The sequence below is a fragment of the Amphibalanus amphitrite genome, unplaced genomic scaffold, assembly GCF_019059575.1.
Source record: "Amphibalanus amphitrite isolate SeventyFive unplaced genomic scaffold, NRLGWU_Aamphi_draft 000618F_arrow, whole genome shotgun sequence".
Classification (NCBI taxonomy): domain Eukaryota; kingdom Metazoa; phylum Arthropoda; class Thecostraca; order Balanomorpha; family Balanidae; genus Amphibalanus; species Amphibalanus amphitrite.
This window is the reverse complement of record NW_024882112.1, coordinates 297,512-322,685: the sequence shown is the minus strand read 5'-3', so window position 1 is coordinate 322,685 and position 25,174 is coordinate 297,512. Positions and strand designations below refer to the sequence as shown.

The 25,174-nt window shown below is 48.9% G+C and overlaps 2 protein-coding genes across 14 annotated transcripts; one reads left to right on the top strand and one right to left on the bottom strand.

The window, feature by feature from the left end:
- Positions 1 to 2,537: 2,537 nt before the first annotated feature.
- LOC122363376 (putative peptidyl-tRNA hydrolase PTRHD1) lies at positions 2,538 to 5,103 on the bottom strand. Of its 5 annotated transcripts, none has more exons than XM_043332578.1 (3): positions 5,009 to 5,103; positions 4,154 to 4,254; positions 2,538 to 2,863 (listed from the first exon to the last, which is right to left on the bottom strand). In XM_043332578.1, the coding sequence occupies exons 2-3, from the start codon at positions 4,238 to 4,240 to the stop codon at positions 2,582 to 2,584; spliced, it is 369 nt and encodes a 122-aa protein (XP_043188513.1). In that variant the 5' UTR covers positions 4,241 to 4,254; positions 5,009 to 5,103; the 3' UTR covers positions 2,538 to 2,581. The 5 variants fall into 5 exon arrangements, with proteins under 5 accessions (XP_043188513.1, XP_043188515.1, XP_043188511.1 ...); XM_043332580.1 differs by having other exon boundaries at positions 5,043 to 5,084; XM_043332576.1 differs by lacking the exon at positions 5,009 to 5,103 and adding an exon at positions 4,945 to 4,976.
- Positions 4,858 to 24,651, top strand: LOC122363378 (glutaredoxin-C4-like). 9 transcript variants are annotated; one of them, XR_006253353.1, is made up of 4 exons: positions 4,858 to 4,948; positions 21,900 to 22,034; positions 22,392 to 22,496; positions 24,092 to 24,651. XR_006253353.1 is itself a non-coding variant. In XM_043332581.1 (3 exons), the coding sequence occupies exons 1-3, from the start codon at positions 21,909 to 21,911 to the stop codon at positions 24,185 to 24,187; spliced, it is 327 nt and encodes a 108-aa protein (XP_043188516.1). In that variant the 5' UTR covers positions 21,900 to 21,908; the 3' UTR covers positions 24,188 to 24,651. The 9 variants fall into 9 exon arrangements, 1 of the variants encoding a protein (XP_043188516.1); XR_006253348.1 differs by having other exon boundaries at positions 4,886 to 4,924; XR_006253350.1 differs by having other exon boundaries at positions 4,922 to 5,080.
- Positions 24,652 to 25,174: the final 523 nt, after the last annotated feature.

Here is a 25,174-nt window from a genome sequence, read left to right as displayed (position 1 = left end):
TTAACTACACATACATGCAATAACGATAGCAAACACTCTACGAAAATAACACCCTTTTAGTTTGCAACTCAATGTTTCCAAGTCTTTCATCGTGTGATGAAATCGGAATAGAAATATTGTACGCCCGAGCGTAAGAGGAGAGGCAAGACACTCGAGAATAATTGCCGCCTTTGCCGCTATAATGCGGTAGATATGAGCGCCTGAAGTTATGCTGTGCCGCCCGGCACCAGCGGAAGGTGCCTACTAAGACTGCCGCTAGATGGCGGGGACGCAGGCGCCTGTGGGTATACTGTGCCGCCTAGCACGAGTGGGAGTGGTTTAGCCGTATTCTCGCTAGATGGCAGTGGATGTAGGCGCCATCTGTTTACCACAATTGACGCTAGATGGCAGTAGAAGTAGGTGCCTGAAAGTATACTGTGCCCGAACACCGAGTTTATCATTGCTGTCACCAGATGGCAGTGTAAGAAAGCGCCTGCTGGTATACTGTGCCGCCTAGCACAAGTGAGAGTTGTTTAGCCGCACTCTCGCTCAGGCAGTGGATGTAGGCGCCTGTGGGTATACTGTGCCGCCTGGCGCCATCTGTTCACCACAGTTGACGCTAGATGGCAGTAGAAGTAGATGCCTGAAAGTATACTGTGCCGCCGAGCACCAACGAGCTTATCACTGCTGTCACCAGATGGCAGTGTAAGTAAGCGCCTGCTGGTATACTGTGCCGCCTAGCATCAGAGAACGTTGCCCGCATACTCTGCGCTGTGCATTTGAGTCGGCCGTCGAATAGGACGTCGCGAAACGCGAAAGACGCCGAACAGAATGTAACGGAAGATCCGTGCAGCGTGCTGCCAGAAACGGGGTGAACATTTCGAAAATCTGCTCTTAGTGCCGGGTGATAAAAATGACATTCTTTGTCTGTACCTACCTATAATGACCACCGTTTGCACTTTAAAAACGAAGTAGGTACCGCCTTGTGAATGCCAATGTTAACAAATAATAGTTATACTACCTTGCCTTTTATTGTTCACTCATCATTTATGGTCAGCCGATAACTAATGACTGATCGGGCGGCATCACGAGACTCGTCTGAATGGATAGACATTAGTGATAAGTGTTTGTAAAATCGCATAAGCGTAAGAGTTATTTCATAACGATCAACTGATTCCAAAGGTCCCAAGGTGAAAGGCATCATCGCCTCCCTCAACTCACTAGCAATTGACCATTTCAATTCGTCATTATATTGCCGTAACGCGTAACGCGCATTACCTATTAACCCTAGAACGCCTAGGGGGGGGGGGTTGTATCAACCCCCCCCCCCCTGAGGTTTTTTTCGAAGTGCACGCTAAACGGCTTGTCGTAGCGGGCTGAAATTTTCAATACCCTCTGGGGCAACCTTTGCGCATCTTTTGCCGAAAAAAAATTGATCGGGTCATGTCAGGTCACGGAGTTATGACGTCGGTACAGCCTCCGGCCGACAGTTACCAAACGTGTGCGCCGAATCCCTAGGTTTTCTGCCGGTGATACCCACATTGTTTGATGGATCATGATGAAACTTCCCATGCATGTTGGGGCAAGCATTGGCTATCGTGTGGTGCAAGAAAATTGACCGGGTCAGGTCAGGTCACGGAGCTATGACGTCACAAGAGGAACAGCGTCCGGTACTATTTTTGAAAAGCGCCCGAACCACTATTTTGCTAATTCTTGTCACCTCAATGGGAATATGCAGCAATATTAGCTTCTATAGGGAGCAAATGGACCTCCCAAATCCAAAAATACAATCAGATTTCAAAAATTTAAATTTTGATTTTTCGAATTTCTGCCGCCGACTGTGACCTTGCCGACGGCGACTTCCGGCGCTCCCAACGCGCCATTTTTAGAGCTAGGGAAACGAAATACATACCAAACGATAGAGAATTGATCAAGGAACACGATAGTGAAGGTTTCAAGTCGATATCTCCCACCGTTTTGCCGCAATCGCCGCGGATAGTTGAAAAAGTTTGATTTTTTCGGAAAATTTGACCTTTGACCGGTCATAAGTAGGTCAAATGTTGACCTAGGACCAAAAAATATACCACCAATCGCGAGATCTCGTTGAGAGCAATCCGTTGTTTTTTTCCGCTAAGCTCTACGACCTTCCGTTTCGAAACGCCAGGGGGGTCGTAACAACCCCCCCCCCCTGGTCGTTCGTGTTATGAGAAATGGCCTGGTCGTGCGAGGGTTAACACGTTGACGTAAAGTGTCAGGATCAGATAGAAATTGATATAATTTACATTTACGGCCCTGCTATAGACAAGGTGATGATATGCACCATTTGTCTTGAGAAGGAAAAATCTGAGGTTGCTGCTCCCAACACGGGAGGAGACCAGACCAACGGAATCCATTTTAAAGGTCAAGGGTCAATTGATGACCTTATGTACATACACGTTAGACTCATAGCTAAATATGGGCTTTTCGTTTTCGACGAAGCACCCGGCACCCCCCCCCCAAAAAAAAAAACGATCGTAACGCAATTTACCACTCAACATCCGACTGATGACACAAGCATATTATAAACATAAATATATTTCCATTAAAAAGTGTTATAATCACATCATAAATCGACGCTAAACAGCTTGAACTTCTTGAAGTACTTTTGCACCTCGACTTTCGGTGCCGGCTTGGCGGCCAGGCAGGTGGGCACATCCTCTGGTTGTTCCACCCACAGCTTGTGGTCGACGGCCGCCTCGCGGAGAGCTTCATGCAGCCGGGTGAGCGCGTCAGCGTCCGGCGCCGCCAGCACCACCTTGTGCATGTTGTCCACATCTGACAGGTAGGTCTGCACGTGCGGGTCATCTTTGAAGAGGTGCATCACCGCCGTTGTTGCGTGGCAGGCCTGGAAGAGTTCGGTCATTTCAGGAGAAGCGGATGCTCGCCAACGAATATTGTGGAACGGGAAAATTGTACGCCCTGGGCGGTTTCTCTACCAGGTAAAAACAACTAGAAGCTGAGGTTCAGAAGCTGACCAAAACTCAAAATAATGAGAACTGATTCACTGTCTTTTCAGACGATTCAAAAGTGAAATCAGATGGGACAATAATAAGGACAGAAAAAAAAACTAAAAAATTAAGAACATATACAAACTTGTGTAACAGATTACTTGGTATCCTGCAAATACACCTTAGAAGAAACATCGTAGCTTGTACTAAAGCTGGCAAAGAGCAATGTTTCTACATAACACAAGCTCTCAGTTCCCCTGGCATCCACATCTTAACATGAGACTGAGCCAGACAGCAAAGAGTTTGACAATTTTGACAATGTCTTGTCAGTGCAGGCTCAATCAGCCAGTGCATATTTCCATGTGGTGGTACAAATCGTGTATGTTCAAATCATGTGTATCCAAGTCCTGTCCAAATCATGTGTGATGCAGTGCAGATATTAGACTGAGAGTTGAGACAGTATGCATGAGGTACCCACAGCCATAGTGGCATGCTCAACTGCAACAGCTTGTAGTTTGTACCCAGGTAGTGCCACAGGTGTGGCACACATGACATAAGTCTGTCACAGGTGGGAGGCCACCATCCCAGGCTTGGCACAACTACCTACCACAGACAGTACCAAAAACTCTGCAAGGAACACCAGAGAGCCAGTTGTTCTTTTCTCTCAATCTCAACTTGATTGAATAATTATATTCTTGATTCTGCAGCACAATATGTATGCCCTCTTTGTTGCTGGCTCAGGCAGATTTCAGCCTAGTCAGTGTGGTCTCATGCATATTTTTTTTCTTGCCAGGTGCTTCTGCTATCCTGTGTTGATGTGCAATGCTTAGCTAGAATGCTGTTACCTTGAACATGTGAAAACAGGATGTCATTGAAGTGAATAGGGATAGGTAGGTACCTAGATAGAGGGGATTTGGTTAATGTGAAGATGAAGTCCAAGTAGATAAAAAAAAACACATAATCTAACCTGACCTAACCTTACCTACAAGCCTACTTATGTTCAACCTACCAGCCTACAATTTATGGCATTAGTAGAGCAGACACCACACAAAGGCTGGATTTCCAAATTCCAACCAAGAGTAGACGCTGTAGGTTTGTAGGCTGTAGGTTTTAGGTTTGTAGGTTAGGTTGTAGGTAGTACTCAGACTTCATCTAAATCTTCACATAACAATAATGGGAAGTCTTACCTGAGCGATGACAGCTCCAAGAGGCCATTTCAATGTAGTTATTAAATCTGACCGAACTACAACATATTGGACAATTGAAGATGCCATTGCTGGACCCTTGTCTGTTTCCAAAATAGGTACCCAATGTCAATAGGTATTAATATGGTATAGAACCGGTAAATTTACGCCACCAGCCACGATATTATCGGCCTCTCCAGTGATAAATTAATCAGCACACAATACCATAAGTAAAAAACAAGCACACCTTAAGACCACATCAACAATGGATGTTTAAATAAATGGTCAAATCAAATACAGAGTCCTTATCATTATGGCCTACAAAAACAAAAAATGGACACGTACTATAGTTCGTTTTTCTTAAGTTTGCCCCTCACTGTAAACGTCTTTTTGAACACAGCACGAGAATTGCTAGCTGAATTACTGAGAAAACTGGTTGGCGCACATTGTATTGTAGATATGAATAATATTTTCAAAATTAAGCTTTGAACACCGACGATTTAACGTTATGTTAAGCGCCGTGCAATTTATTTATTAGTTCACACATAATTCCTGAGAAGTCGTCTATCCCTGTGGGGCTGTAGGTATTGGCAAATACGAGCTACGAGTCTGTGAAATAGTAAATAAATTTGATCAAATTGATCGTCTGTCAAATCTGGTCAAATCAATGTGCACCAACCAGTTTTCTAAGTAATTCAGCTAGCAATTCTCGTGCTGTGTTCAAAAAGACGTTTACAGTGAGGGGCAAACTTAAGAAAAACGAACTATACCAGGGTATATAGAACAACACGTACTACTGTAAGATGTGTACTGTAAGACACGTACTACTGTAAGATTGTACACAATTAATAAACGTACTGTTTGATTATGTTCAAAAGTAAGAGTCACTAGCCTAAATGATCAGCTTTAGCGTATATCAACTAATCAAAAGTGAGGATTTTCATAACTTCTGCTTGCAAAACTACTGGCACCAAAATGAGCACTACAGGGTGTTCGCAAAATGGGTGAGTATTGAAGCATCCAAGAGCGCAGCATCCAAGGGACGCAACATCCAAAACCTTAGCATCCAGCGATCAAAACGTCCAAATAACATCCAAAACCGACCCCTTAGGGATGATTCAGAGCATCCAAGAGCGAAACAACCAAAACTGCAACATCCAGGACCACAGCATCCAAAATCGTATCATCCAAATTGGCAGCAACCAAGGACGAGGAATTGCAGCATCCAAGAGTGAAACATCCAAGGGTGCAGCATCCAAAACCGTATCATCCAAAAACATTTTTGGCACCGCAGCATCCAAGACCTTATCATCCAAAATAGTGACATCTGTTGTACAAGCTGTAAACTATTAGTTCAATGGCTGTCCGATAGGTGGTGGCACGTACGGTTCATAAGTGACGGAATTGTATGACATCACTGAGTCTCTATACAGTGGCATCCCTATAATGACCTTACATCCTCAAGACGGAGGTGCGTAGCTGCTGGTAGCGACATCGCTGCGATACCACTACAAACCTGACATATGACATGAAGACGCATTGCAGCGTATCCAGCGCGGCACGTATGTAGGTAGGCTGAAGTGTCGATAATGGAACCGATACCGAAGTGGCTTATTAATTGCCCTTTGTTTTCACACCAGAAGTGCCTAATAAGTCGTGAAGTGTCCACTATCCCCGTAACCAAACCGCAAGGATCTTCATCTCACCATCAGATCGCGCTTATCATCGTCAGCTCCTCCCGTTCCTTCACAGTTAACTTTTTTTCCTGTCCTATGTGATATATTCCATGTTCCAGAGGGCAAAAAATATAAAAATAGCCGTTTATACCAGGGTGCGGAGCCGGAGCCGGAGCAGCCGGAGCCGGCATATTTTGCCCAGAGCCGGAGCCGGAGCCGGAACCGGAGCCGGAGCCGTCAAAAAAGGGGGACTCCGGCTCTTTTTTTAAGAAGAAAAATTATTGACCTAGCTCGGTTTGACAGTACAAGGCCATGTGGTATTCACTATTCAAATTAGCCTTGTTATGCAAATACAGAGGCAACGTGTACCAATCCAATTTCAATCGCCCTTTCTCTTCCACCCGTAGATATTTAATTAATCGCATAGGGGATGTACCTACTGAGAAGGAGCCGGAGCCGCCGGAGCCGGACCATTTTACTCGGAGCCGGAGCCGGAGCCGGACCGTCTGAAATTTCCACGGCTCCGCATCCCTGGTTTATACGAAAAAAAAGTTTTAGGTAACAGATTTTGACTGAAGGGAGCCACGACATTACTTTTACCAGCAACGTGTTCCCCTCGTCGAGTCGCGTCGAATGAAATTCGGACTTCTAAGGTCATTTGGAAAATTTGACCTCGGTCAGGCATGGCCTGACCGGAAAGGGTCATGCTGCATATCAGTTGATCCGTATCGCCGAGTTGAACACATCTGACATGTTTTTTACCGCTCTAGCACGTCTGTCGTCTCTTATATCAATTCAAAAGAAATAGTTAAAAAAAACTGCTGGTGACCCTTCATGACCTGAGATAACCTCAGGTCACACAAAGGGGTAACGGGTGCAATATTCGGGTGTGTCATGTTTTCCAATAAACCGATGTTTGAGAGTGTTTATAGATAGCATGGGCGTCGAAAGCGGGGGACGGGGGACGCCCCCCCCCCCCCGCCGGCAGTCGATGAATCCGGGGGGGACGTCCCCTAAAAAAACGGCCATAAAGGATTTTAAAAGTGACTATTTGCAACGGTCATTCAATATGGAGTCATGTAAACAGAAATAACCATTTTTAAAAGAATACCTACTGATGCTGGTCAGTTCGACGGTACAACTGAGAACTCAGACACTTCAGCGGCTCAGGTACAGCCCACCGCTAAAGTAATGTAGGGTTTTAACAATCTCAACGGTTGGCTTTGACTGGCGATTGTTTAATGCGGAGTTATCGAAAAGAAGATGTCAATAGCTAAAGTTGCAGCTGCAAGGGTGACGATACATATACCTAAGCTACATCCAAAGTTTCATTGTAGTCTGGCTAATCGTTCCTAAGCTTCATAAGCAGACATACCCATGACTGAAACCCCACATTACTTCTGCTGTGGACTGTACACCCACCAAAGGCTGAAGTTCGGTCCTCTGGGTAGGGTGACAGCTGCATAAGCCACACATTCGAATATTCACAATACTCAAGCAAGACCCCCACTTCTAAACGGCCATCCTCCCGTGCTAGGCAAAACGACAGCCGAAGGGGCTCACCAGTTCACCATGACCTTAGAGTACCTGATGCTGGTGTGAGAGGTCAGAGGACCTCGCCACGGTCTGGGATTTTTTTTTATTGGATTAGGACTTTTCGGTCTGACGAGACCATTTCAGAGCCGGAAGGAGATGGGAATTAGGGGGAGGGCGAGGGGGGACATTTGGTCTGGGCGAGCACCCTGATGAGTCGACGAGGCTGAGCCCGTCCAGAGGGCAGGCCGACCAGCACCCCAAGCACACACCAGTCACCGCACCCGGTTACGGTCGTGCTCTTATCGGGGTTCCCGCATGGGATAAAGTTGCCTCGTCCAGCCCGGAACAAGGAGTTGAGGCGTGAGGAGAGGGATTTGACTGTCCTGAGGATAGAATGACGGAACGGTGTGTGGTATGAGAGGGTCCAGGAGGTTTGAATACTCAGTGTGGGCCTATATTGGTCTGACCTCTTTACTGATACAACCACCGTCCACCAGTCACAACGGTCAACAGAACCTACAGCTCTTATCCCACCTGCCCACGATCGGCTAAAACGGCTTCATAAATTTCGACTAACCAGTTAAGAGCAATGAGCATGACTTCAAGCCAGAGAATGTCGACTCTGACTTCGGAGTCGAAGTACAAACGACTTCGGTGACTCCAGCTCCGACTCTGGCCAGAGCTGTCAAGTCAAGCTGACGAGCTGTCAAGCTCCGGCTCCGATCCCGCAGTCCTGCACTTGCACTACACAAAATTTCAAACTTCTAGGAAATAAGTTATACGGTTAAAGGACCACATTTTTTTTTAGAGGGCTATTTGACTTTGTGACCAGACCTTAGTTAAGTGTTAAGGAGCGGACCTTAGTTAACCCTAGAACGCCTAGGGGGGGGGGGTTGTATCAACCCCCCTGAGGTTTTTTCGAAGTGCACGCTAAACGGCTTGTTGTAGCGGGCTGAAATTTTCAATACCCTCTGGGGCAACCTTTGCGCATCTTTTGCCGAAAAAAATTGATCGGGTCATGTCAGGTCACGGAGTTATGACGTCATAAGAGGTACAGCCTCCGGCCGGATTTTCACAAACTGAGTGCCAACGCCCGAGGTTTCCTGCCGGTGGTACGAACATCGGTTGATGGATCGTGATGAAACTTCCCATGCATGTTGGGGCAAGTATTGGCTATCATATGGTATAAGAAATTTGACCGGGTCAGGTCAGGTCACGGAGCTATGACGTCACAAGAGGAACAGCGTCCGGTACTATTTTTGAAAAGCGCCCGAACCACTATTCTGCTAATTCTTGTCACCTCAATGGGAATATGCAGCAATATTAGCTTCTATAGGGAGCAAATGGACCTCCCAAATCCAAAAATACAATCAGATTTCAAAATTTAAATTTTGATTTTTCGAATTTCTGCCGCCGACTGTGACCTTGCCGACTTCCGGCGCTCCCAACGCGCCATTTTTAGAGCTAGGGAAACGAAATACATACCAAACGATAGAGAATTGATCAAGGAACACGATAGTGAAGGTTTCAAGTCGATATCTCCTACCGTTTTGCCGCAATCGCCCGCCGAAAGTTGAAAAAAGTCTATTTTTCCGAAAAATTTGACCTTTGACCGGTCAAAAGTAGGTCAAATGTTGACCTAGGACCAAAAAATATACCACCAATCGCGAGATCTCGTTGAGAGCAATCCGTTGGTTTTTTTCCGCTAAGCTCTACGACCTTCCGTTTCGAAACGCCAGGGGGGGGGGTCGTAACAACCCCCCCCCCCCTGGTCGTTCGTGTTATGAGAAATGGCCTGGTCGTGCGAGGGTTAAGGAGCGGGTTGGATGCCATGCCACATTTCGAGTCGGGAGACGTCACTGCAGACTTCGAAACTCCAAAATGACTTTATTAAGCGGATTGATAACTGTGGATATCTATGGAGAAAAATCCGGGAACAGCTCAAGCCAGTAGCGGCGGAACACCTTCAATTAAGGGTGGGGGTGGGGGAGGGGGGTGGGCACTGCCGACTTTTGGTCCCATTCTTTCCATGCATCGCCCATAGGGCTCATGTTAAAATGCCAAAATCAAAAGGGGACACGGTGCCCCGGTGCCCTCCCCGTTCCGCCGCCTATGGCTCAAGCGGCCACAATAAGCGGCTGGATTTATTATTTGAGGATTTATTAAGCAGATTCCACTGTACAGCATTAAAAATAAGCCCACTGCAGGCCTGCGTTGCTAATGGGTAGATACAGGTCTCACGAGATTAAGCGGTAGGTTTTGCACTTTTACATTTCCGGTTATATCTCAGAAACTAATCGATCTACGATGAAGCCATTTTACACGATCATGGCCGGCTTGTTACCCAACAAGTCGATCGCATCTTCAACACTTAAAGGCTTAAGGCGACGAAGATATAGCCTGAAGTACACTAAATTTTCTAGGTGCAAAACCTACCGCTAAAAAACGCGAGACCTGTACATCGAATAGTGACTATTTGCTTAGTTTTGATATGGTCCGAGTTTTGATATGGCCGTGAGGAAAACAGTGGGTTCTAATACCGCCCGGTCGGTATTAGAACTGCCCTACCGGCCGATTACCTACTGACCGGCCCGAATTTATACGGGCCGGCCTTATACGGTCATTATTGATACGGGCCGGGCAGCATTAATACCGACTTTTCAAACGGACCGTAACGTTAAACATACCAAGTGTTAAGTGTTCTACAAAAAGCAAGACTGTAGAGCTTTTGCGTGTATATCTTTTGCGCTGATGTTGATATTTTATTATACAGAATAATTATATTTTTAAAAACACTTTGGATTATGTGGCTGCGGATTCCGGCGAGGGGGGGGGGGCAGGGCATGTGCAATTGCAGACGTTGAAAATCCCAAGGTGTGCAAACTGCAAACACTAATTTTTGCACATCCACATTTCATTGCGGGCTCATGCGGGCTAATAAGGGCTCTCACAGGCGCTTGCTTGTCTCAGCCCGATGCTCGAGGGCCCCAGCCCGAGTCTGATGGCCCCGCACCGGAACTTTAAGTCCTAAACAGGTACAGTCCACAGCAGAAGTAATGTGTGGTTTCAGTCATGGGTATGTTCTGCTTCTGAAGCCTAGGAACGATTAGCCAGACTGCAACGAGACTTTAAATGTAGCTTACATGTATCTTCACCCTTGCAGCTACAACTTTGTCTATTGACGTCTTCTTTTCAATCAGTCTGCATTTAAAAATCGTCGGTCAAAGCCATCCGTTGAGATTGGTAAAACCACACATTACTTTAGCGGTGGGCTGTACGTGCGGGTGTTATCTTGCAGGTTATCTCAGGGCCCCATGGGCCAGTATTGAAAGGCTCTCGCCGGCTCTTAAGGGCCCCAGCCCCCTTAGGTCTCTTGGGGCCGAAGTCTTAGGGCCCCGCACCGGTACCTAAAAGCCCAGTTATCCCAGCTGGCCCCGCCAGTTTCTAAGGGCCCTCACCGGCTCTGGAGTGGTGAGGTTGACCCGGATACCATTTACTGAAATGGATAGGTCATCTGAGGTCAAATATGGTAAAAAGTAGTTTTCCACGATAGAATGGTGCTTAAAACTAGTAAATAGTGTGGTACCAAACTGTCATGACATGTCGATCGCTAGGTGCAAAAAGACCTGCTTGGGTCAAGACAAGACCTGACCTTGACGTGGGTCGAATAGTGAAAGTGACCTACCGACTACCGAGGTCTATCAAATACATATTTCGAACCATCTCGACGGAAAAAGGATGGTAGGTACAAATTTTATGTCTAACGAGTTCAAAACGATTAAGCTAAAACGGTCGGAGCTTGGGCGGGGAAGCTACCCCGCCTGCCCCCTCCCCCCCCCATCCCCGTGGCGACGATAATGATTGAAGCCCAGAGGCTTTGCCTGTAACCGTACTAAGTTGAATTATCGGGCTGCAAATGTAGGTACAGGTAATCGGTCGGCTGCCATTAACCCGCGCTGGGTTGGGGAGGGGGGACTCTACAGAGAACTCCCCTCGCTTTTCTGCAACATCTTCTAAACGACTGGGCGTATCCATGCACACGAAACTTGCAGTACCTACTACCTTGAACCTTCGGCTCCATCACTTTGACACCTCGTGTTCCAATGAAAATTTATTCGCTTCTCATAGGTCAACCGGAAATAACGTCAGAGTGACGTCATGTTCGGCCAATTTCGATGCAAAACATTCAGCTACGGTAATCGCTCCCAAGAGCTTAGTTTCTTAACTAAATCATTTTTCTTAGATGAGAGAACTCAGAATACATACGGATCTGTATGGTAAGGTGCCTAATTAGCGACCCCCTTAATTTGAACCGTCATTGCTCACACTCTATGGGTGTCATTGTACTGGCTTGATCTTCGAAAAGATCGTACATTTTGCTAGTAAAATCCATTCATTTTCTGCACCAATATCCACTAATTTATTTGCATTTTGCACTGAGCATTTTGGCAAACCATTGCAAAAACGTTAATAGGGAACTCGTCCCGATTAGCGACCACGGTGAGGGTCGCTAATAAGTCTATGGGTTTTCCCATAATAAAAATGGCAAAAAATGCGACGCCTGCAAATTTGCAATATGGTTCCAAACAGGCAACTTATGCGCAAAGCACTCAATCATTGGAACAGGAGCGTTTGTCCAACACCTTTATGAAGGTGAAAACTGATCACGTGATGCACCAAAGGCAAAAATAAGGCGAAAACCCATATATCGCGGGCTATCTCGCATGATATTCGAGGCCCGCCCTGGATTCGGCATCGGCACCCCTGCAGTCGGTGACGACAGTTGGTATCACCCGCCACACATCGCAAACTTCAGCAACACCTCATTTTAATTTCTGTCTGTTTCCTTTCTTTCCCTTTCTTGAGCTATTTGCGACCATGTTGGGCGCAAATAGGAAATATGGGTTGCGACACATTTTTGACTACCATGCAGTGCACAGTAACAAGATTCACTACGGGAAAACGGCAATCAATTGGAAAAGGATTGTCGATTTAGAATAAAAAAGGTGCATTATCTTAATGTGCATCGCTTTTCATCAGATAGGGTCCAAATGCACACGTTTTGGATAAGAAACTGGCCATTTTTATCGCAACTCCTCTAAAACGTTCCACCAGAAGCACCAACAACCGGAAAAGAATTTAGTTTGATAACCAAAGTATGGCAGACCTTTTGACATTGTTTTTACCCCGATTTATCTTCCCAGCTTTTCTGTAGGGAGGTAGGTCGCAAATAGGAAAGGGTCGCTAATTAGGCACCTTACCCTACAGTGGGGGAAGCCGGGGGAAGCCCGGCATAATAAGCTCTTTTTTATTTTTATGACATACCTTGCGTGATGTATAAAATGTTGATACCCTGTTAGCTTGATAAGTTAACTGGCCGTGTTGTCCCAAACACGGTTGCCTGGCCGTCTTGTTTATGTTTTTTTTTTAGATTTCACCTCTGTCGATCGTCCCCCCCCCCCAGTCAAAAATCCGTGGCGACGCCCCTGCCTGCAGCCTCAACGAATAACTTCTAGTAAAGTTATCCATCAAACCTAACCTCCTAACCTTTCGGTAATGCCACCAGGCGCCAACAGCTAACAGCTCTGTCCGCAATTCATTGCTTTGTTAAGTGCATCTGTACCGGCCGAGCAACGAGTTGCCACGCGGCGCGCAGCAGGCGCCAAGTGCAGCTGCACCTAGCGAGCGAAGAGCTAGCACGCGGCGCGCCGATTTGGCGCGCTTTTGGTTCCCGCGCTTTCCTGCTATTTGGCGGGAGACAGAGTGGCGGCGGCGGCGGGCGGCGGGAGCACAGAGCAGCCACCGGCAGTCGGCTCTGGTTGTTAATAAATATAAGCAGGATCCACTGTATAATACCTAGTGGCGTCATATTACCTAGTGACGTCACATCGTGAAGATGTGCCGCTAAACACGACGCATTCGCCACCTGTCAAGCGAGCCTAAAACTAATAGTTTATAACAAATATGCCAGGTGGCGCTACTGAGTCTCTTGAGTGGATCCATCTTTTCTGTATTGTTTTGGATGATACGATTCTGGATGTTGCATGCTTGGATGTTTCGCTCTTGGATGAACCGTCTTTGGATGATACGATTCTCAGATATTCTCGTGCTGCCATTTTGGATGATACGGTTTTGGATTCTGCATCCTTGGATGTTTCGCTCTTGGATGCTCTAAATGCTCCCAAAAGGGCCGATTTTGGATGTTATTTGGAGGTTTTGATCACTGGATGCTGCGGTTTTGGATGTTGCGTATTTTGGATGCTGCGCTCTTGGATGCTTTAATAGTCCCCCGCAAAAATATGTACGGTCGTCAAGTTAGATGTAAGTGAATCCTAATCTATAATCTAAGATTCGGAATCAGGTGAGCCCCTACGATTTGGACCAAACTTGGTCAGTAGATAGTACGTAACGTCCTGATTACGATGCACCCAAAATCTAAGCTCGGCCCGCCATATTTACGAAGTTACGGATGTTTGAATTTCAAGGTCATTCGGGAGAGCCCCTACGATTTCCGTCAAAATTTGTGTACGGACACTCTAGATGCTCCTCATTACGAATATCACAAAATTTAAGCTCGGCCCGCCATATTTACGAAGTTACGGAGGTTTGAATTTCAAGGTCATTTGGGTGAGCCCCTGCGATTTCCGTCAAAATTGGTATACGGACATATTACATCCTGCTCATTACAAATATCATTAAAGTTAAGCTCGACCCGCCATATTTTTAAAGTTACGGAGTCACAAAGTTACGGAATTTCAAGGTCATTCGGAGAGCCCCTCCGATTTTCGTCAAAATTTGTATGCGGACACATTACATGCTCCTCATTACGAATATCGTAAAAGCTAAGCTCGGCCCGCACTATTTCAAAGTTAGAGATGTTTGAATTTCAGTGAGTTTCAAACGTCAGTAACTTTTGAAATAGTGCGGGCCGAGCTTAGCTTTTACGATATTCGTAATGAGGAGCATGTAATGTGTCCGCATACAAATTTTGACGAAAATCGGAGGGGCTCTCCGAATGACCTTGAAATTCCGTAACTTTGTGACTCCGTAACTTGAAAAATATGGCGGGCCGAGCTTAACTTTTATGGTATTTGTAATGAGCAGGATGTAATATGTCCGTATACCAATTTTGACGGAAATCGCAGGGGCTCACCCAAATGACCTTGAAATTCAAACCTCCGTAACTTCGTAAATATGGCGGGCCGAGCTTAAATTTTGTGATATTCGTAATGAGGAGCATCTAGAGTGTCCGTACACAAATTTTGACGGAAATCGTAGGGGCTCTCCCGAATGACCTTGAAATTCAAACATCCGTAACTTCGTAAATATGGCGGGCCGAGCTTAGATTTTGGGTGCATCGTAATCAGGACGTTACGTACTATCTACTGACCAAGTTTGGTCCAAATCGTAGGGGCTCACCTGATTCCGAATCTTAGATTATAGATTAGGATTCACTTACATCTAACTTGACGACCGTAAAATATGTTGAACCTGTGCTGAATCTGTGCCAACTTCCGTTACATCTAGAGATTACACATAAGGGTTCATTCGCACGCACGTGTTATAAGTGAACACGGACGGCCTTTGCAATCACTATCATCAGCCGAGAAAGATTCTTGGCTGTCTTCCTGTAGTCCTTGGACTTCAGATATCCCACAGGTAACGGCCGATGGGCTGACACCAAGTGAATGGGTCGACCAGGGGGTAAGGGTCCTCCTGCTCAAGAAACGGGCCCTAGCATTTCGTTTAGGCACCGGAGTGCAATTTTCGAAGTGTGGACTTGAACCCATCCTACCCGTGCGCATGTCTGCAGCGTTTTGACCATTGTCTTGCCCCGAGTTGCCTCACATTTCTCGCTTAAACTTCTAGAGCACTCCCACGCAGCAGTTTTCAGCGGCAATGTTGGTGTTTCAATTTGAAGTCTTAAGAAGAAGGCCTCGCGGCACCATGAGCGTCTATCGCAAATCAAGCAATGACCTTCGGACTGTGGAGCTGGTGTTCTTACCTAGCCTTTGAGGGTGGCATATCTACCCAAACCGTTTGTTCTGGCCGTCGGCGCCTCCATGAAGGTGGATGTGTGCTTCACTGGTTGACCGGGCGTGGCCGGTGAGCGGTGCTCAGAATTGATTTGGGTTTTTATCCTCGAAGCAAAGTAAATTCTTAGCCCTTTTCTACCCTAAATAGCACCTATTGATTCCTGGCCTTGTAGGGTATGATCCCCATGTCATTATCAATAATATAATGAGACATGTTGGACCGCACCCCGCATCTTGCGCGAGCTCACAGATGGTCAGGGAAGGCATCTCGTTGACCAAATGGGTGATCTCTTTGTAGTTTAAATGACTATAAATAATTCTTTTTCTCGGACTTTCAAGGGTTCATTCGATTTCTAACGATCACTTTGGTAGTAAGTTGCATGTGCAGTAAAAAAATCGCCTTACAAGGGGTGCAGCGGAGGCATCAAAGCATGCACCGAACTGTTGTAGCACGGAAACTACGGGCATCGAATCCAAGTGCTTTTTGGCGATATTTGTTTTTCGCTCTGTGCAAGGCAAGATTTTTAATATTATAAATTAAAATGCATATGGAAGAAAACTTGAAAATGTCCTCTGTCAAATGGGCATAAATACGTGCACGTGCGTTCAAGCAATTTTTCCTACAAAGCGATTAGAATCATGACATATTTTCGCGAACACCCTGTATGCATGTGCGCCATTTCTGCATTTAGGAATGTGTGATAGCTTCAGTGAACTTATACACGGCCTTGGCTTCGGTGCACGGAACTTTATTTCAGTGGTAATAGCAAAGGATATAATCGTTCGTTGATAGTAATAATAGGTTAAGAGGTAGCAGGGGTTGTCTTCTTTAAATTCTGTACTTATTGTGGTCTGTGGATGAAATTTGGCTGATGAACTTCAGAGGTGGGAATTATACATTGTCTCAATTCCCATTATTGTATGTTTTATTCCCATTGGCGCTGCTCCAGCGGCCAGCCTCCAGTCCTGCATTTTTATTAATTTTGGAGGTCAAGGCATTATTGTCTTGTCAGTTTTTTTGTCCGGACATCGTCTGCCTCCATATCAAATCACTGCGACTATGCATTTTCCGTTGTTAGATGGCTGAAAGTGTTTATTTTTTCAACTTAACACAAACATTGTTCTTCGTTCTTACTTTGCCTTACCATTTCAAGTTATGAAGGCCACACTTCATTGATTTAAAGACTTGACACAGTTGACTTGGCTTGTAGAGCTGCAAACTTTACCTCATTGGGCTCCTTTAGAGAGTGGCCCTGAAGACATGATTAACGTTTAAGCTAATAAGTATCAGGAATATATTTTCCTAGCTGCTTGATATTTGTATTGTAATGCTTGTAATATGCATTTACTCTGCTCATGTACGCATTCTCACTCAAGTTAGTGAGTCACATTTCTTAATTCTTGGACTGGGATCAGGGATGTGACAGCAGATAGGAGACATCATCCCAGTGGCAGTCAGGGTCAAGTCTGGACTGGTACCTATTGGTTGACTTACTTGGTTTGGATAATATGGGGTAGGTGGGTGGGAAGCACGTTCCAGTTCTTAATGGCAATGGCTTCAACTGATAAATAACAGATTTATCTTGCTCCTGTGATGGTTGGCTGATAAACAGTTTCCTCTTGCTCCTAATGATGTTTGGGGATTCTGCAGCATATCCTTATATCTCTCTGTGCAATATATATGAAGTGGAGTGGAGCATAATGTTCAAGCTTAACTTGAAGTTAATTGGGCCAAGGCCTTAGCTTGGCTTGATGTAGGTGGTCTGTCTAGTATTCCTTTTATGGCCTTCCTGCTTCTCAGGAAAAGTCAGAGGAATAAGGTTGGAACACAACTTTCAAGCTTGCAAATTACATCCCAGCACCTCCCATTGGAATACATGACATATAACTCCTCCAAACACAGCTTGATGTGCTGTGAGTTGGGAGCAAAAATTATGTTGTGGTCCGAAAAGAGGTGCTAAGACCCATATGCATGCTTCAAAGGTGTGTTCTTCTTCTTCTTCTCCTGCATCCCGCCGCCAACCCGCTCAGGGGGGCGGCGGCGCAGGCGGGTCGAGCGGCGGCTCGGTCCGCCCGACACCCTCGATGAAGTCGACGACCCTCGCCGCCGGGCCGCCGAGGACGTCGACCAGGCGAGGGTCGACACCCCAGCGGCGGCGGCGGGCCGCCTCATAGGCCGGACAATCGGTCAGCAGGTGCGTCACGCTGTCGGGCTCCCCGCACGCGGGGCATTCGTCGTCGGCTGCCAGGCCAATCTTGTAGAGCGTGTCGCGGGTCAGCGGTGATGTGCCGGTCCTCAGCTGGGACAGCGTCACCGACCCCCAGCGCGCCAGGGAGTCGTGGTGGCCAGGCGTGGGGTCCGGGTGCGGGTGGGCAGCGGTTGCCCTCCGTCGCGACAGCTCCCGGACATGGCGCGTGACGGCGGCCCGCGCACTCGACAGGTCGATTGGTGCGCTATCTTGGTCGCCCGCCGTGGCCTCGCCAGCCAGGCAGTCGGCGGTCTCGTTGCCGTCCAGCCCGGCATGGCCTGGCACCCACTGGAGCACCGTCTCGGTGCCGTTCTCGGCGAGGGTGTTCAGCAGCCTCCAGACCTCGGCGGCCAGGGCCATGGTCTGGTTAGCTGGGCCGCGACCGAGTAGTTGTAGCCCAGACCTCGAGTCGGTGAGGAGGCGGACCGACTTGGTCGATGCCAGCTCCCCGTCTTCCAGGCCGGCCACAGCCGCGAGCGCCTCGCGCATGGCGGTCAGTTCTGCTCTCAGGCTGGAGCAGACCGCCCCTGCAGGAGCGCGCACGGTTTCTTCTCTGTTGAGGTGGTGGAACTGGATCAGCGCGCCTGCGCCGCCCTGTTCCGTCCCGCCGCGAGCCGAGCCGTCCGACCAGATAGTGACGTCCGGTTGCAGTCCGCAGGGCAGCTTCCCTGCGGACTGCAGGCGGGTCCGACCGGCGGGTGGCCACGGGCAGGTCTACCCTGAAGGTGGTGCCGCCGCGGTGGCCCAGCCATGGCGGGTCGCAGTTGTAGAATGCCATGGGCTCCACCGGGAGCTCCTCGATTCCTGCCTCCTCGGCGAGCCACTTGCCGACCCTCCTGAGGCACGGTCGGTGAGGGAGTGCTGCAGTCTCGTCTGGTGGCTTGGGCGGCGGTCTTCCCGCGGCGGTGGCGTCGTCGCATGTTCTTTGCCATGCCTTGTAGGCTCGGTGTTGGAGAAGCGACTGTACCTCCTTCCGGAAGAGGGACTTGCCCGGGTCGCTCGGGGGCAGGCGGATTACACGCTGGTACTCCGCGCCTGCCAGCTGTAGGGCCCGGAGCGAGAGTGTCGGGAGACCAGCCTCGGCCAGGACTCAGGAGGGCGTCCTTCCGGGTCGCACGTAGGCAGCCGGTGATGACGCGGGCGCACTTGTTTTGCTCGGCTTCGAGGCGTCCTCTTACCGACGGGGCGGCGTATGTCCCGAAGACGGCGGCGCCGTAGTCGAATAGGGCCCGGATATAGCCGATGTAGGCCGCTCTGATGGTTCGGCGGTGGCTTCCCCAGGTCTTTCCGGCCAGTGCCTGCAGGCATCGCCTCCGTCGGGACATCTTGGCTTTCAGGTCGTCGATGTGGTCCGCGAAGGTGAGCTGGGGGTCAAACTTGATGCCCAGGAAGGTCGGGTTGCGGGAGTAGGGCAGCTCCTCCGCGCAGCGTCAGGTGCGGCTTGACCTTCCCTCCGCTCTCTCTTGGGTCGAGAGTGAACAGGGTGGCGGTGCACTTCGTCACGCTGGGCGTGACTTTCCAGCGTCGCAGCCACGTGTCCACCGCGTCCAGGCAGGGCTGGAGGAGGGCGTCGCACTCTCTAGCAGTGGGGGCGCATGCCAGCAGTGCCACGTCGTCCGCGAACAGAGACCGCGAGACGTGCTCCGGCATTGCTACGTCGATGTCATTAACGTAGACCAGCCATAGGAGCGGCGCCAGTACGCTGCCCTGAGGGAGGCCCTCCTGGAAGACCCTGAGGTCTGAGCGGGCAGCGCCCCTGCGGACGCGGGCGCGCCTGTCCGACAGGAAGGCCCTCAGCCACTTGATGAAACAGCCGGGGACTCCCAGCCGAGCCATCTTGCAGAGCAGCGCGGCCCTCCAAACTCGGTCATAGGCTCTCGCGAAGTCAAGCAGGACCATGACCGCTCGGTGGGGTTTCTTCTCCTCGAACGCGTCGAATATCTGTTGGGATATTCGGCCGAGCTGGTCCATGGTGTGTCAAAGGTGTGTTCCAGAGGGCTGTTCACGGGCACCGCACACGTGTGTTCGGTGCGTCCAGCAGGCGTGGGGGTAGGGGATGGGTAGGCAGCTCTGACGTCACGGCTGCATGCGGTGGACGGTCCGCTGTGGCCAGTCCCGACCGGCCACAGCGATCGCTGTGTGCGGTGACGGAAGGCTGACGTAGGGACGCAGTGGGCGGAGCTTCGAGGCTGTGTGCGGTCCGACCGCACACAGGGCCTGTGAACAGCCCTCAGGCTTAATGAGAAGCTCAGATGAGTGCTGCCTTGAGTGCTGCTGGAAGACTGCCACAGGAACCTCTATTTTAGGAGATCAGTTGCTGATAAACTGAACAAGTACTGGAGCGAAGTGGTAATGCAATTATCCATGTTTACAACCATTCACAGTTCTGGGGCAGGAAGGAGCTGCATCATTGTTGTTATGCAGCTTTCCACGAATCCATCTGTGCCCATATTTATATGAAATACTCCAGGAGAGTAAGGTGTCTCAGCGGCCTCACTGGGGATTGCTATGGGTTCATCCCGGCTGTCCGTCCCTTTCTTGGTTAGGTGGATCTTGGCAGCTTCCTGGCCTGACCCTGGGAGGGGGATGGAGTCGGAGAGCAGTACCGCTGTGGCCAAGCGATCGTACACGGGTGCTTCCTCTGTGTGGCCGGCTTTGGAAGGCTTCTCCTCTCCGGTCGCCACCAGTTCATAGTTGATGTCATCGGCGGGGTCCTCCTACTTTGCAACCACTCTCAGCTCAGCATGTCGTCACTCGACAGCGATTTTGCCGGTCAGAACATTCTGGCAGCTGGGGACTCGCGCCTGACTTGGGCGATCGCTAGGCTAGTCTCTACCATGAGCGGTACTATCGTTGATTTTCTGCGGCCGATTGCCAAACGGTGATGCGTTTCACTGAGCCCAGATCGCGGTTCAGCTGCTCACCGTGCCCGGGGGGCGTGGTGGGTAGCCACGCCAACGCTTCACACTCGAGTATTTTGATCTATTCATTGGCCATCGTCCCTAGCTGCTCTTCTTAGAAACCTTTCGACCCGTTTGTCCTAGGCCATCCGAGCTTCGACTTGCCCGTTATGCTGTCGCAGTGGTCGCCGAGATAGGACAGCCTGGTTAAGTGCCCATCACGGTCTAGAGGTGGCTCAGAGGAATGCCCCAGCTTGAACTACGGCCCCGTCGACTCCGAGGTTGAAATTAATTGCGTTTTAACTCTGGGGAGAAGGAGTGTTGAGTGCTTGGGTCTCCTTTGTTTTCCGCGATGTTGATCTTCCAGTGGTGCGCCCACCTGGCTCTTGTGTCAATCGGCTGTTGTTTTGCTCTGGCTCTTTTGGGGTTAACATTGCTCCGACGATTCATGTTGGTGCGTCGTCCCATATGGTTCCCATAGGTGAAGACGTACGTTATTGGTGTTTGACGGAGCTCCTCAGTCGATCGGCAAATCATGTATAAAGAGCAAGGGAAGAGAGTCGGTGAATGAAGCCTGGGCCGAATCTTGGGGCAGGCCCGCTAGGGAGTGGCGCTCAAAGCTGCGTGCAATGTTCACCTCCCACGTATGGGCGGCTCGGCAGTCGGCAGTCCCTCTGGAATTTGAACACCCGCGCGGTCATATAATGCAGGAGGTGTCAGAGTCGCTAGAAGTAGAGCTCCGGTGGTCCACTGTTCACTAGGCGCGGCTAAAAAAAGCGGCCAAGACCCGTAGGACGAACTTGCCCTTCGGAAACCAACGTAGTTGAATGGTAGCAGGTGCTTTCGTTCCGGCACACGGCAGTATCGCAGCGTCCTCTCCTCTCAGCTAACTCAGCTCCTCTCAGCTCCTCTCAGCTAACTTCGCCAGGTGACTAGTGATGCAGATCGGACCGTAGCAGCTGTTCACTGTGCCCGAGTTCCTGTCCTGAGTTCCTGAGTTCCTGAAAAGGAGTAAGGACATTCATCAGCCTTGGAGATAAGGATGATGAATGTCCTTACTCCTTTTCCGGGGAGGAGGGCTAGTTAGGGTTAGAAAGAGACTGAAGATGCGACGGGAACAGAGTCAGAGACTTGGACGGTAGGTATAGAAACCGTGCAAGCCCTCATTAGACAGGCGGGAATAACTTGACTTCGCAGTGGTTTTATCTGAGTCAATTTTTTTTCAACAGTGTTTCAAGTGGGCAATGATGTGCTTAGTGCATATACAACCTTAGCGGTAACTGGTTTTGTTAATATGCTCTACAATTTACATCTTAAAACAAGTGTTGACAACTCCTGTATTATCTTTACAGAGTATTTAGATGGGTGCTGGAGAATCTACAATGGCGTCCCCCGCGATCAAACAGTCTGTTGATCAGCTGATAAAGGCTAATAAAGTTATGATTTTCTCAAAATCATACTGTCCATACTGCACTATGGCAAAGAAGGTATGTGCATCGCCGACTTCAGGCTTGCTGATGTGCCTATTTGAGTGCAGTTGTGCTTTCGAAGTGTTTCACGAGGCGGTAGCTAAGCTAGGTAGCTCGGCAGCTAAGGCCATTCGATGTGCTGCCTTGGATATACTTTACTGCTAAGTCATTTTATTATATATGTAAGTGTTTACCTTCCTTTTTCTGGGTAGTTTTGTCTACATTTAGCGAAGTTATAGCTAGATTTGAGCATTGACTTTTTGTTTGCTAGGTATTTTAGGCTAAATGCAAGTCGATTGTTTTGCTGTAGACAACTATTTGTATGTCATGTTACCAGCATTTAAGAGTTGATTAAATAATTACTTTATTTTTCAGGTGTTCAAAGAAATGGGACAAGAATATGGTCTGATAGAACTTGATGAAACGCAAGATGGCAGCAGTATGCAGCAGTACTTAGCGCAGATAACAGGGGCTAGCTCGGTAAGGGAGTTCAGTAATGATTAGGTATTGTTGTAGTTAGTTGTCATTCATATTGTTACATTGTGTTCATTGCCACAATTTGTTAGCCGTTATTAGTTCATTCATTCTGCGTTCGTAGTCTGGGTTGCCATTGACGACCGCCAATCAACGGTTCGGGATTGTTCTCGCTTGCCTGCAGGTAGGTTCCGGTGCAATAACTATGCAATATGTGCAGACTATCCCAGACTATCCATTCTCTCGGCGTGCAAGCCAAAGAACTATTTCACACGAGTCACGACAAGCGGGAACTTACGTCGTAGTTACCTGCGCCTTACAGGGTGTCCAGAAACTATCCAGTTCAATGGTGTGCAGTAACACAATATCAATGGAAACCGGATAATGGTTTATTTGCTGAATAAGTCACCCACGCCACCACGCTTTTCCAAACAGGCCCTCCTTTGCTCTGGTATCCCACATTAAACTGTTGTCAAGCATCTGTACAGTGTGCTGCGATGCTGCGCCATGCTGAATGGGCATTTCCGATGAGATTGGCTTCTGGCGTCGGTGGGTCCGTCTTGTCCTTCTTATCCAGGGACCAGGATGATAGCTGAGAGATTATGTCAGCTAGGCGACAGGTCTGGGTGTTTGCTCGGCCCGACGCCCCCAACCCCAAGAGGTAGGAAAGAGTCTGGGTCTTGGTGGCTGTGTGTGGCTGTAGCTGTGTTCCAGCGACTCCGTCCGACTGGAAAATATGTTGCAACATGACTCTCAGAAGTTTGACCACTGCTGGAGGCTGTTGTCCATCTAGCGCCTGATGAACGATACCGTCGTGTTTCAGCTCCCTGATTCTGGGGATTTGTACGGTCTTAGTGCTCGCATTTTGCCAGAGGTGTGTGCGAGCCGTGATATGTGAGATCGGAGACCGGCCGCAGTGATAGGCGGCTGAACGTGGGGGGCACCGGGGCACCGTGCCCCCCTTTGATTTTGGCATTTTAACATTAACCCTATGTGCGTTGCATGGAAAGAATGGGACCAAAAGTCGGCAGTGTCCCCCCCCCCCCCTTAATTAAAGGTGTTCCGCCGCCACTGGCCGCAGTGAGCCGTTTTGCCAGCTTATGGTCGGCTGGCGCCGCTTTGTCACAGAAACCACCCATTAGGCGACAGGGATGCGGAGGATTTTCTGCTGTTGCTCTTCTTAGGTCCTCTTTCGTTTTCGCCTTCATAAACGAAACCTTAAACTGTGTAAGACTGACGCCGAGACATTTGAAGATTGTGCAATCCGTTCCCAACCAGCGAAACCATGCTTTCCCTCGGCGCTCCAAAATATGTTTTGCCAATTTTGGTCTTGCGCAGCGTAAGGCGTCTGCAGCGTTGCTCGGGGTCTGGACGTGTTGTGACCGCCCGTATTGTCGCCGACGGTTGGGCTACGTATGGTGGGTAAGGCAATACCCAATTTGCGACTAACAGCTAACGTCAACGCCCAATAGCCCAGTGCCAGCTCCCGCCAATACAAAGTCGCCAGTAACGGGGCGAAATTGCAAGGAAATCTCATTTCGCGTGGTTCCTTTGTACCCAATGACTCGTATGACTCGCTGATTTCCGAATCCTCTCGCCAGGTTCCCCGGGTGTTTGTCAGTGGCAACTGCATCGGAGGCGGCACCGAGACCAGGAGCCTCTATCAGAGCGGACAGCTCAAGTCAATGCTCGCCTGATGCTCATCACACACCTAGTCTCCATGCATGTCACCGAATCGGCGCCCTGACGCGAGACATGAGAAGACGGGTCTCTGATTACACAAACCTGGTCCTCGGGGCTGGACTGGGATATCCTGGCCCATCTCAGGTGCCTTTGTGACGTGTGTTATTGTATTTGAGTTATCAGAATATATCGACGGCGATGGTGATGATGTCCTAATCACGGTTTTCACTAAATCTGTTCGGCCGTACCGCTTACAGCGTGAAACGACTTGCGTATTCATCAACCCTATCGCGAGTTACGAAGATTCCCAGTTGTTGCGGTCTGCGGATCCATGTATTGTCGCCGTTCATGGTTATCTCCGTTGGAAATTTGAGTAAAGTTGAGTTCCTGTGCATTACAAGGCCTTACACATGATATTTTATCGTATTTGAAACTGTTACTGTAGTACGCCTAGAATAAATACATATTGTCTCTGCTCTGTTGGCTTTAGGCAGGGCTGAGCTGCGGACTGCGGTATAACATGGAAGCTTTCAAGCGCAGGAAGGCTCCCACCAAGTCCGCCGCGGCTGTTGCAGAAGAATCTGCTTGCCAGACTGACGGTGGCGTCGGCACAGGACTGTCCCACCAGCGTGGCAGTCAGCCGGTCTGAACGGCGACGAGCGTGATGGAGCGGAATAAGAGCCACTAATGTAAGCATTTTTAATGGCGTATTTTGTGAAGTTAGGCGATGAACAATTTGGCATACCGTTGTGATGCAAGAAGTGCCAACAAAGCAGGCAAATATCTCTGAACTAGGGCGGTACTCGGGCTAGCCCGAGCAGAGTGATGCCAACCATGGATTGTTCTTGGAGCCTGGCCTGGACTGGACTGGACTTCGAATTGAAATCTAATATGGAACCCTTGGCCTAATATGACCCCAGGAGTTCAAGTCCCCCCGGGCCCCCGGACTCCGTCCTGTGTGGAGCCCCAAAAAAGCTTGTGTTAGGCTCCATGCCTCAGAT